This window comes from Oreochromis niloticus, linkage group LG14 (genome assembly GCF_001858045.2).
Source record: "Oreochromis niloticus isolate F11D_XX linkage group LG14, O_niloticus_UMD_NMBU, whole genome shotgun sequence".
Classification (NCBI taxonomy): domain Eukaryota; kingdom Metazoa; phylum Chordata; class Actinopteri; order Cichliformes; family Cichlidae; genus Oreochromis; species Oreochromis niloticus.
Window position 1 is genome coordinate 5713659 of NC_031979.2, and position 13341 is coordinate 5726999.

The 13341-nt window shown below is 39.8% G+C and overlaps 1 protein-coding gene across 3 annotated transcripts in view; it reads left to right on the forward strand.

The window, feature by feature from the left end:
• The first annotated feature begins 4250 nt into the window (after positions 1-4250).
• Positions 4251-13341, forward strand: part of LOC100709105 (unconventional myosin-Ic) — a 69150-nt gene continuing 60059 nt past the window's right edge. For 2 of the 3 annotated variants that reach the window (XM_013264774.3, XM_005461025.4), the window contains exon 1: positions 11920-12115. Coding sequence is in view for 1 of the 3 variants with exons in the window: in XM_005461021.4 (XP_005461078.1) it covers positions 4634-4723 (90 nt within the window). In the remaining 2 variants the exon portion in view is untranslated. Of the gene's footprint in view, positions 4378-4548; positions 4724-11919; positions 12116-13341 lie in introns of those variants that run through there. The other variant, XM_005461021.4, reaches the window with a different exon arrangement.

Here is a 13341-nt window from a genome sequence, read left to right on the forward strand (position 1 = left end):
ACTTGTGCTAAAATAATTTCCATATTTACACAGGAGATGGAAGTGCTATAAAGGAAAAAAATGGCAATAGTTTAACTTTCCAGTAATTATGTTTGAAGACACTGTTCTCCAGAGGGAGTGTTTTGGACATCGTGTCAGTGGCTCTGTCTTCTACATCTGCAGCCTAATCGGCGTCCTCTAGCTTCCTCTGCCTTCCTGTGGAAACTGGAAACTGCCAGCGTTCTGTTGTCGGAGCAAGATTACTGCTCGCAGAGTGGGACCTGGGGAACAAACGTCAGTGAAATATTATGAACTTCCTGTTCGACTGTAGAGACAGCTGTTATAAATAGCTAGGGTTATTTTCAGACAACACTTGTGAGATTTACTCAGCCCTGGCCTGATCTGGTCTGGGCCGAGCCTCCGCGTGGGATCTGGTTACAGGACTTGGCCTGCAGTGCCCAAATGCCCTTGATCCATGCAGCTGTAATACTGTACATTTACACATGTGTACACAATGACTTGCAGTGTCACAAGTAGGACTGAATGCAGGAAATGCATGTTGGCTAGAGCAATATAAAGTCCCATTATATAAAAAAAAATTGTTTATCACAAGTATAATAGATGTGATGCAGCTGCTAATGAAAAGAAAATGAAGACAAACAATGATGAGAAATGTAACCAGTGACAATAAAAAGGTGTAAGTTGAGAGACAGAACACACGAAAAGGTGCTGGAGGGATGTTTGAGCATGGTGAAGAAATATCATGGTTATGGGCCATAAAGAGGGGAATGTGAACAACATCAAAGGAACCTGAACAATAAATATTATTAAAGATTATATTCAACCTGGCATGCCAGTGGAATCAAAGATGTGCAAGACTTTGGTATTTTTATATTTAGAATTTTTTGAAAACTACAAACTACAAAAAAATCATAACCACCACCATCAACAAACATGGTCAATGCTACCCAAGGATCCCAAGGATACTCTTGGATACTCCTCGGATCCAAGGATACTTGCAGGCATTCTTGTTTTTAGTCAATTCTTGACTAAAAACACTATAAATTATTTCAAAACACATTTATTTCATATAAAAGCAGATATACATCTTTCTCAAAACTGAAATGTCATTTTTCAGGTTCTGAATTGTTACTTTAAAAAAAGCTAAACATTGTAACAAAGTTCCTTTTAGCTAACAGATAGTAGAATGTTAATTAGGCTAATACTTTTAGCTATCTATTTGTATCCATTATGTTTCACTATTGCTTTATACATAATACTAAAAACTTTGCTGCCTTTAATAAACTTATTTGTAGCTAATGGTATCAAAAGTTTGTGTATCACATATTTAGTTTAGAGGCTTTAACACAGTTTTGAAGCTTTCATGTTAATGATGAATGAATGAATTTTATAAAATACAAAAAAGCCAGTAAAAAAGTAATATTAAACATTTTGCATAGCCTAACACAAACTTAATCCCACTCATCAAATTCATTTGAACTTAACTCACCACTTAACTTATCACTAAATTAAAAGGATGCAGATTATTGGTTTTATCACAGCTGTAGGTGGGCTGAGTCAGAAGTCTTGGCCTGAAAAATCCAATATTATACTCCTTGAGAGGAGTCACCTCTGTCATATGATGACTTACCTTCAGACTGTTGTAGCAAAGGAATCACACAGTGACACAAACACTACACACATATGTATAAAAAAGATAACACATCATTAATGTAAGACGGAAAAAGTGGCTTTGGATCTGCCTTACCCTACTGTAACCACTGAGACACTTCTCCATGGCAATGGAAAGGAAAGCAAGGAAGTGTAGTGTCCAAAGTGAGAAAACGGATATGATAATTTATGCAGGAAAATAGGAAAACAAATGATTACAACCCTTTTGTGACTTAGACTTACAGTAACAGGTTTTTTAACTGCCATGTCCTCATCAGTGAAGATCTAATTACAGTTGGAGTGATGGGGATTAGTGCATTATTTTACAGTTCTTACTTTACTACAAATAATCTGCATTTGTGGCCACTGTGCTCAGTCTTTTCCATTTCATTTTCCTTTTTAACTGTGTGTTTTCCTTGGAAGTCAATCACTTTGAAACTATGTGTTCTTATTTTAAAATAGAACTGGGCAGAGACGTCTCAACTCCAATATTGTGTGTAGGAATGTTTGTGTGTGTGTGTGTGTGTGTGTGTGTGTGTGTGTGTGTGTGTGTGTGTGTGTATCAAGGCTACAGATTTCCTGTTGATGCCAAGCTGTCAGGAATGCCTCCAGCTAGGGTCAGAGGTCAAAGGATGTGTGTCTCTGTCACTTCCCCTCTCTTAACACCAGTGTGCGATGCCCCTTTGCAAAACACAGGACATACAAATCCTGTGTGACGCACATGCTGAAAGGTATCCTTTTTTATGCTACTGCTCATTTATTATGTATCAAAAAAAATCTTTTATAGCACAGGACTGAGAGAGATAAAAGCCAAATACTCTCAAGACATACCCCCTCTATGTAAAGCTATCTTTTCTGTGGCTTGGCCATTCACCACACATATTATGATGTCCCAAAATAACTGGATGTGACCTGTGGTGATGACAGTGAACCAACAGGGTGTGAGGGGTCTGGAGTCATCAGACAGTTTAGGAAGATCATGCAAATGATGCATGTTTATCTATCAGACTGAAGCTGTTTATGTTTCTGTCTCACACCCACCAATGTCTGACTCCAGTGTCACACATTACCCCTTTACCCCTGGAAGCATTCCTTCTGAGGAAGCGCACCACTATGACAGCACAAGTCCCTTATTTGTTTTTAGAAAGCCAGTGATGCAAACGCGTGCAACTTGCATGTACTGTATATCCTTAGGGAAGCACAAGTGGGCTCCGTCATGCACACGCTCAAACAAAAATGCATCTCTCTCACACATACATACACACTAAATCATCTGGGTGGGTGCTGTAAATGTCTGAAGCAGGATGCTGTTTCTAGAAGGAAACCATGTTTAGACCAACCCAGTATGTGTGTATGTGTGTGTGCATGCAATGATTAGTTATGTAACAGGAGCCAAAACCTTAGGTAGCCATTTTGGGGTAAAATGTAGTTCATTTAAAATAAGAATTATAGCAAAAATAATGTTAACTTTAGTCAATTAAGAAACAAGCACATGTTGAGGTTGCAGCACTTTACTAAGTATAAAGTATTGGCTAGATGGTAAAAACAGACAGCTCGCTGGCTTATTGATGAGTAGTAAAAAAGCCAGAAGTAGTGAATAATTGAAATTTTGGGCCATATTTAGTGCATAAATATATCCAGCTAAGTATAAAATAGCTTAAAGTCACCAACAACCTACTCCTAGCTAGCTAGATTGGTGAAATATTAGCTAAAAGCAATGATTTAGTTGGCAGGCAAAAGCTAATTAAGCTAATTAAGCTAAGTTAGCTCATTGTAAAAGGTAAAAGGTTAAATACCAGTAACAGAAAGGTAGCTAAAAGAGAGAAAGGTTAAATCCTAGCTAAAAGTAAAAGGTAAATTACTAATAGTGTTCAAATAAATGGTAAAAGAAGATAAATAGTAGAAAGAGCAACATTTTTTAAACTAAAATGAAAAGACAAGTGAAAGGTTTTAATCGTTCAAATCATTTAATAATGATGTTAAATAAATAGTTAACTAGCTAGCTAAATTAGGCCTAAACAATAAGCAGGTGAAATATAGTTCCTTTAAGGTAAGAAATGAAAAAGACAAGCTAAATATATTGTGAAAAATAATGATTAAATAGTTTAAAAATAAGTGGTGTATAAATCATAGTAAAAGTAGATAATTTGATGAAGCATCTCTGAATTCTGTCACTCCAAGTAATATCCTACAAGTGGAAACTTTGACCTGAATGGAAAAACAAAGAACAATTTCTGTCTTTCTAAATTAATGGCATTAAATAGTCTAACGTGTAAAATCTACTTAAAATAGCATGTTCAGAACAAGAGATAGGGCATTTCTGACTGAGGCAAAAAATGTTAAAAACCACTGATCTAGACTTTTATTAGCTAGACTTATGCATAGTTTATTTTATTGAAGATACGAATTGGTTTATCACTCGCTACGAGAGCACATATCTTGTTTTATCTAACAAAAGACACATACTCACATACACTTGTAAAACAAAAGACACATATCCTCTGTAAGTGGCATCCATCTTGAGTCAGGCTGCGTACTATATCCTTCCCGTGAATCCAGCCAGAGAGGCAACATCCTCTGGCTGCATGAGAGGAAGCTCGCCTCACTGTGACTCTCTGCTCTGCAACAGGTAACACCCCAACCTCAAATCTCTGTGCCAATGCTACTAAACTATCACTACTGTATGTCTACTGATCCTCGTGTCATGAAATAACATTTCTCCATCAGGTAAGGGCTCCCACTGAAAGATACTGCAAGTGGTTTCTTTTCATTTCAGAGAAAGATTTGTGATCTTGCATGCGTTTCAAATGAACCTACTATCTCTCTTAGCTGCATTTTAACTTTAAGGAATCTCTTGGGATGATCTTCTACGCACATTCTCTTTCTGCTCAATCTTAGGAGTTGCGATTCTTTGGGGAGGAACAAGAAACACACAGAAAAAAACAGGATCACTTTAACAGAAGCTAAAGGAATAAAGAAGAAAATGATGGAACTGAAGATCCAGCTAATCCCGACAGGGGAAATCATCCTTTCTCCGGGGATGAACGGAGAAAACCACTGCCACAACTGCAAGGTCAGTTTGCATACACACTGTGACCACGGCTGAGGCCAGCTCTGGAGTCAGATTTTTCCACTCATCTTTCATTCCAAAGGTTTTATGCAGCTCAGTGGGTAGACATAGGTGCTGACACAGCTGAGGTTATAGGGTTCATCTCCCACAGGGTTGACATTGAGAAACTTTTACATAATTTAAGAACTGTAAATTGCTTCAGAATCTGCTGTCTGTGGTGATAAATCAAATGATCTGTGGTTAGTAAATGCATTTAAATCTTGCTTGGCCCTGAGCAGCGCTCTCAGAATTATAAAACGCATTACTCAGAGGTAATTATGCAAGTCAAACCAGGCTGCCTCTGTAATTTCTGGACACGTTAGAGACATCTGTACTGTGTTACAGAACAAGACTCATGATGCTAAGTGTTAATTAGAGTGAATAAGAACCCTCTTTAAAGAAGTCATGGTGCTTTAAGTAGCAATTTCACATTCATAGTGTCTTCCCTAAAACATTCTTTGGTGATACAAAGGGAATTTTTGGATATTTTCAGTAAATACCAGCACAGTTATAATATTGTAGGAATGTGCAACATTGAGTGTAAAAGGTTTAGTGTCAGCCCTCACCTAATTAATTATAGAGAGGATGTTGTGAGTCAAGTAACCTCACTGCATATGATGCATTTGAAAGCTGCTACATCCAATGTTTATATGCTAACAATAAATTGAATATAGAGTGGCTTATAGAGAATTTTCACCAGACTCCCAGTTCCCTTCAGCTCTGCACAGAATTCTTACCTTGTTTTGCTTTGAAGGCCAAATGTTTAATGTTTAATGTTCTCCCGTTGTGCTGCACGTCCAAAAGCAAAGTTACTGACAAGCTGGTGAGCACAGGCAGGTATTTCCAACTAAAGGTGGGTGAGGACCCACAGCAGGGCTAAAACAAAGGCAAATATTGAACTTGTTTTTATCAGGTGGTACAAAACCAACTCAATAATGACATTGGGTCATATCGTAGCGTCTGGAGGAAGTGGAAAGAAAGGCTCTTGGCTCTTTTAAAGGGACAGTACCTAACCACTGGTACAGATATGTTGATGACACCTGGGTCAAAACCAAAACCCAAGAAGTAGAATCCTTCACTGCTCACATCAACTCTGTGGATAAAAACATAAAGTTCACCAGGGAATACACAAAGGATAACAGTTTGGCATTCCTGGACTGTGCCGTGCGCATCGAAGAGAATGGAAACCTCAACATTGAAATTTACCAGAAGCCCCCACACACGGACCAGTACCTCCTCTTTGACTCCCACCAACCACTGGAACACAAACCTGGAGTAATCAGGACCCTACAACACTGGGCAGAAAATGTTCCCTCTTAGCCCGAAGGGAAAAAGAGAGAACACACACATGTAAAGGAAGCTCTTAAAACGTGTTGTTATACCTAATTGGGCTTTCATCAAGTCAGCAAAGATGCACAGAAAAGAAGATCAGACACCAACTGGGAGGATCAGAAAGACAAACACAACAACATTGTCATCCCCTATGTAGCCGGTTTGTCAGAAAAATTCGGGAGAGTCTTCTCCAAGCACGACATCCCAGTGTACTTCAGACCCAACCACACACTCAGACAAAAACTGGTTCATCCTAAAGACAAAACTCCTAAACACAAACTTAACAACGTAGTGTATGCTGTACAGCACAGCGAGGAATGCTCAGACCTCTACACTGGAGAGACCAAACAGTCACTTCATAAACGCATGGCACAACATAGAAAAGCCACCTCCACGGGACAAGACTCGACTGTCCATCTGCATCTAAAGGACAAAGGTCACTCTTTCCAGGATGCCACTGTTCACATTTTGGACAGAGGCGAAAGATGGTTTGAAAGAGGAGTGAAATAAGCCATCTATGTCCACTGTGAACGACCATCTTTGAACAGAGGCTGTCCTGGCTTACGACACCAACTGTCTGCCATCTATAATCCAGTTTTGAGATCCCTTCCCAGACGCCTTAACGCCCACTCACATCCTGGGCCATTTGACCTCAGTAAGTCACATGATAGGGTGGGGCTAGGTTTTACAATGGGTTCACCCAAAATCTTGGCTGATTGTGACCCACACCCGTTTTCACACCTTGGCTCATGTGATTAGGTAGAGGATCAATAGGGGGCCATGAGCCTCTTGGGGCTCTTAGAACTGAAGAAGCTTCTTGGATGAGAGGTGACACGTCTTCAAGAAACTCAAAGAAGTCCAGACGCTTTTCTTTCCAAGCTTCTTAGACTACGATAAAATGGATGACTGAGAATCTTCAAAGACATTTTCCTTAAAACAAAAGTAATTAAAATACAAATAAAATAAAGTACAGTAATGTCAAAAAATGAGTTATATATACAATATGAACTAAGGTATAAAATGAAATATTCTGTCTTCTTGGAATGCTTTCTTACATTAGTAGGAGGCAAAAAAGAGTTCTTAGAGTATCGTATCTCCTGGATGAGGTAGATTTGGTGTGTCCGTGTATATGTGTTCATGTGTATGTGTTTTTTTGCATGTCTGTGCGTTTAAGTGTGCCTGAAAGCCTTTAAAGGACCATATGACAGATTTAATGAAGGAAAGCAAGTGTATCAGCATTCTCTCAGATTTGGCCTGTGCTTTGATGCAACGTTTCCTGTTGTAGAAAACGGAAGTTATAATGGTGTAGATGTTAATAATGTCAATAATTAATGTTAATAATAATTCAGCGTCCAGCCTAACAGCTCCAGGTCAGTGGCTCTAAGTTTTACTGGCCCATGTATATTTTTACTGGACTGCGTAAAGAAAAAAATCTTATTCATCTTAAGTATTAAATATTAATATTAGTACACCCCATGCCCCCCTATAGACTCACCACTGCTTGGTGCAGGTAATACAAATGGAAAAATAAGATGGCTGCCATCAGCCTTCAGCAAGCTGTCTAATTTAAATCTCGTATCGGAATAATTTAACAATTCCTCTTGTTTTTCATAATCGATTTATCCAAGTTAACCTGTGAATCTTTGTAGCTTACTAGCAAGCCTAGTTAGAAATTAGTGCTAAAAAACGAAAGAAGAATTTCAATCACCGAAAACTGAAGCAGAAACAGAAATCGTCTGTACCTTAAAACAGGCCATAATGTTAGTTGGATAATCCTCTAGAACAAACAAGAAAGAAGTCCAGTTCAGTGCCTTTAATTAGCAGAGAGGAGGCCAAGTAGACACAGATGTCGAGCAAAGCGTCTGTGCTCCTACATTTAAGCCTTATCGGTTTCCAAATGGAAGGAAGGGGAAAACTATCTATAAAGAGCAAAAACTTTTTTGTATTAGGGTGTAAACATGCCTTTAATGGTGTAAAGTTCGGCATTTAAAATGGGAGTCTATTCCTCACTTTTGAAGCCTGTCTCAAGTGGCCATTAGAGGAACCGCAGTTTTTGGCAGTAGCCATAGCTTTACATGTAGCCGAGCGGACACAGTATAAAGAAATATGCCCAGACTCTGAAATAGACTCTATATGGCTAACACATTTTAATATTGTACATATATTTATTACTTTCAGATTTAGCCATTCTTATATTTTTGCTTGTTTTACGTTATTGTATTTTTGCACAACTCTGTTGCTTGAGAAGCTCGCACACAAGAATTTCACTCGCATGTACTGTACCAGTGTACCTGCACATGTGACGTGACAATAAAAGTGATTTGATTTGATTTGACATTTCATTTACATTTCAGCAGTTCATACTGTAAGTGCTAAGCTAATACGTAATATCTAAATATAGATGTCTACAGATTGAATGGAATTAGCTTTTTTTAAAGCAGTCCCTTTATGGGATAAGGTATCGTTTGGTAAAGTGTAAGCACTGGAAGACACAGGTTTCAGATTTCTACAAAGAGAAACGTGGTGTGGTTAATGCAGCCTGCTGTGTGCTGGTTAGTAATGACTGGGGAGGACTGGAATGTACCGTAGCCTGGATGGGAGGAAACGACAAAGACATTCCAGTACATGGCTTCATTCGTTCCCCTTCCCACATTCCTTAAAGGTCAACTCACCCTGCGTCTGGGTACATGTGAAAAGTGTGCGTTCCCTGACCTATAACGTGCGTGTGTCTTTCACCATCAAAAATCGACACCCTTTCCTAAAGGTGCTGTGTTGTGATTTTACAATCACAACACAGCGCAGCAAAACTCAATTAGTCTGACGGTAAATTAATTCAGCATGAACAACTAAGTACTGACTTTACTGATGAAGTGTGCAAAATATTCAGAACATTTATACAGTTCAAACTTGTCCATAGATAATGCTTTTCCCCCTTTCTGAAAAGTCTGGCAGCTGGTCAGTGAATGCTGGGATAACACTGAGTTTGTAGACTAATGTAGGATCTTTTTGCTGCATTACAGCAGATAAGTCAAGTAAACATTTTTAGTTTTTGTTAAGTGAAATCAGAACGATATGGTGTTAACTGATCCTGGGAGAAAAGGAAAGATCAAGTGTGCTGCTGTTTGTTGATTTTGGAAGGGAAGTGAAGAGGACACAGGGCTGGGCCTGAAGGTAAGGGGACAGTGTCATGACCAGCTCTTCTGCCCATCTACTCAACGCCAACAGGATACAACGTACGTGTGTGTGTGTGTCATTAGTAGCGGGTTGTTTGAGGCTGAATCGATCACTCCCCCCTCTGGCAGTGCAGTCACATTACAACTGAGCTCTTGCTTCGTCACCCAATTGAGACTGAGGTCACCTTCACATGAGCACAGCGCACGTTGCATAACTGCAGTAATATCTGATACAAAGTCCAGTGCAGGGAACTGCACTGAGTACAGTTAGAGTTTATCATCTAGGCTCTGAGCTCATCACTGACTGCACTTGTGACACTCATAGAAAATGGGGTGTATTATGCTGTCAGAGCCTACAGGTGTATGGTGGGATGGTGCAGTTTTACTAGCAAGCCTAGTTAGGGGTTCACAGAGCAGGCAGCGATGGAGGGCAGCAGTGGCACTGGGAGGTCAGAGAGAGATGGAAAGTTTGGGTGCTTAAATGTACAGCCAAACTGCAAGGGTTCAGCTGTATGAACGTGTATAGCTGTCAAGTTTTCCCAATGAATATTCTTCAATGAAAATCTTAAAGGGTATGATTATACTCACATCTAACCAATAATTTTAATTATTGGAGTATTGGCAGGCAAAAACAACCCTTATTTATCTTATACTTAGTGCAGGAGCTCCATTTATGTTATCTTTTTCTTATAAATGATTCATATATTACAAAATTGAGTCTATCTGACCCTTGCATAATCAGGTAACTTTTTTTTAATAACTAAAAGGCATGAAAAATGTGTTTTTATCTTATATCATTATCTGAGTTACAGGCCCTCACAGGGGTGGATGAACATTTAGCACTCTTTGGTTTCCATCAGATTTTCTAGAATTTCTGAGCCTCATAACTTTGTATTGTATGCACAGGAAAAAGCATTAGTCTTTTCATGTTTATCTGGACTAGGGGAAGAGAGAAAGCATGAGTGACACAAAAAATGACAGCTGTGTCACGTCTGGACGATGCTCAATAAGGACAGTTATAAAGGAACCCATAAAAAGTGCAAATGAAATATTTTCAAATATACATCATGACACTGACTTTCACTCATGCATAAGTACAATAATTAAAAAAAATCATGCTTTTTTTAAAAACTCCCAGTAAACCTTTTATTCATTCTCTGCTTCAGCTACTGTCAGTGTTGTATCTTAAGACTTCAACAACATTTCAGTTATTGTAAATGAAAATTTTAGCAGCAAGGGTGGAAATTTCTAGTTCTTTTTCATGGATTTCTTTCTTACCTGAAAAAACTTGGGACGATATGTAAAGTAAAAGCAGAATGCAATGATTTTAGAAACTCAAAAGCCCATATTTTATTCACAAGGAAACATAGAAAACATGCCAAATGTTTGAACTGAGAGATTTGACTGTTTCATGGGAAATATTAGCTCATTTAGACTTTGATGGTAGCAGTATATCTCAAAAAGCTGGGACAGGTGGCAAGAAATGGCTGAAAAAGTAACTGGTAAGAACATGTGCTATTTCTAAGTATAGGGACACACCGGGGACCCTCAAACACAATATTAACATAGTATCTCTTGCTGTATTTTTAATCAAAAACCTTAAACATAATGGATACCCAATCGGTTAATTTTAGTTATGTTATTTTTAGACTCATAAAACTACCAGTAGAAACACAGCTGGGAAAATATAACTTACGAATTGGTGAAATATGAAAACCATTTGTGGTGGTTTCATTTATGAGCTGCTCATAAAAATAAGTGCTTAAAAGCTGGATCCAACTAACATGGAACTTGTTTTGGAGGAAGAGGCAACAGACTGGAGAGTCTCCTGTCACGAGGAAGAGCTGTGCAGTGATGGCGTGCAGGTGCAGTGACGCCTGTTTAGACAGCAGAGGGTACGAGAACCCCGTGAAAACGACGAGAGCCGCTCAATGGAACTGCTGAGGTGCAGTTTGCCGCTGAATGGCACTGGTTAGCGGTTCCTCCAGACTCAAATATCTAGCATTTTCACGTCTACTTTTATGTCTGTGCGCATTCGTTTTCTAACCCACCCGTTAGAGGTGCCGATGGATATACTTTTAACCCGTTCAGAGCTCAGATGGGTGTGTCAGTATGAGGACAGCAATACATGGCTATGAGTGTAGTTTGCAATCTCCCAGAGAGTTTGGCTTTAAAGTGAAGGGATCTGGTTATGATCTCCCAATTCACGAAAGCTGTCTGTGTATCATTCCTCATTTAAGCCTTTAGTCTCTGTCAGCTCACCTAGCACGCTGCCATTTATCAGGCTAGTAAAAGCAGACATTGTTTTGTTTTTTGATTTCTAATGTCCCAGAGACAAGAAGATAACAATACCGCCTGAAGAGTATTAGCAGGCAAATCATAGTGCACGACTTGCCCGAAATAAACTCATATGACTCCTACGGGAGCTGTAGCAGGGTGGGTTTTGGTTAACTTCCTGGTATTACGGGGCTGTGCTGTCCTTTAATGACAGAAAAGGAAAGGAGAAATTACCACACCACTCCCATAGAGAGTTTAACACCCGACAACTACGACACACTGGCAGTTTGTTTCATACTAGCATATCAGTTCACGAAGCATAGTGTAACTGATACCTGCCGTCCTGCAGTCCAGGAGAAGCCTCCGCACTGAGGCAGATCCCACGGTTGGAGCGCTGGGAGTGGTGGTGGGAGGGTCAGGAGAAACCCGGCACACAGTACGTTACCTACTGACTAACAGTGACCAGTCAGTAAGTGGACTGACTGAAACGGCGGAGAGACAACTCCAAAACCTCGAGCGGTGGAAGTGAGTGAAAGAAGAGCGGCGTAGCGCGTTTGACCTCGGCTGTTGTAAGGTAAGCTTTCGACCAGTTTAAACACAGATTTTAAGCTAGGTGTCTCCCGCGCGCTCCTCAGTTGCCCTACTGTGCTAACTGTTAACTTTGGCTCCTTCTAACCACACGGCTGCTGTACTGGTTACAGCTGTGATACCGACCAGTCTCTGCTCAGTAATTCGTGACAGTGCAGCATGTTTGAGTGAGTGGGCTGAAAGTCCCCGTGTGCGGCATATGGAGAGAAGCTTTTCACCAAAACGCCATTCTAAAAAAAATAAAAAATAATGTGGGGTTTAAACGCGACACAGCCCGTTTGTGAGTCATTTTACGCAGTTAAACCATACATTAAGACTCGTAATAAAGCAGCAGGAGTCGTGTTAATGGACAGTGTGGTTAAAGCGGTTAAACTCTGTTATCTACCGCTGCTTCATTGTCTGTCATAAGTAATATATTAAATTGTGATGCATTTCAGCTAACCTAGCTAAGTGCTTAAGTTCAAAGTTTAAACATGCCCTGCTGGTGTGTTGCATATATACCGGTTTAACGAATCAACATTAGGTGTGACTCTTAAGTATCAAGTGAAATCCAATACGAGACCCCCTGTTTTTTTTTTGAATGAAGTTTGGTCTGGCAGTCTCTCCTCCGTCCTCCGTCATGCGTCCACTTGTGTAGGCTTGTAATTTCTGGGAGCTGGCTCACTGGCGTTCATTGAAAAGCAGTGGTGTGGACCTTTAGCCACGTAGTGATTTGGCCTATAGCCCACAAAATCAAATCCTTCAGGTTGGGGTTGGCTTTTTATAGACGCGAGACAGACACAGATTAAGACAGTAACTACACGGCTCACGTCATAGGCTAGCACACCTGATGCGAGCAGAAGGTGCTGCGGTGTTAGGCATTTTAAATGAACCATCTCTTAATGGAACTTTATGAGACCCTGTGTATGTGTCAGAAAACATTAGACTTGTGCTGAGAGAGAGTGTCTGCAATTGAGGAAGGGCTTGGTCCACAAACCTGTCCACCTGTTAACGTTTGTGCGGTTTGGAAGAGGTAAACATAATGCAAGCACCTGGCATGTAATGCAGCCCGCAGGTACTGATGGCTGTCACAGGACAAGAAATCTGATCAAAAATACTGACGCAGTGTTATAAAACCATTATGCTGTTTTTATCTTTGAGGAAATTGTGTTTTGGCATCTGATCTGCTGAGCTTCATCTTGATTATAAGAGAAGTAGATTACCCACCCAGCA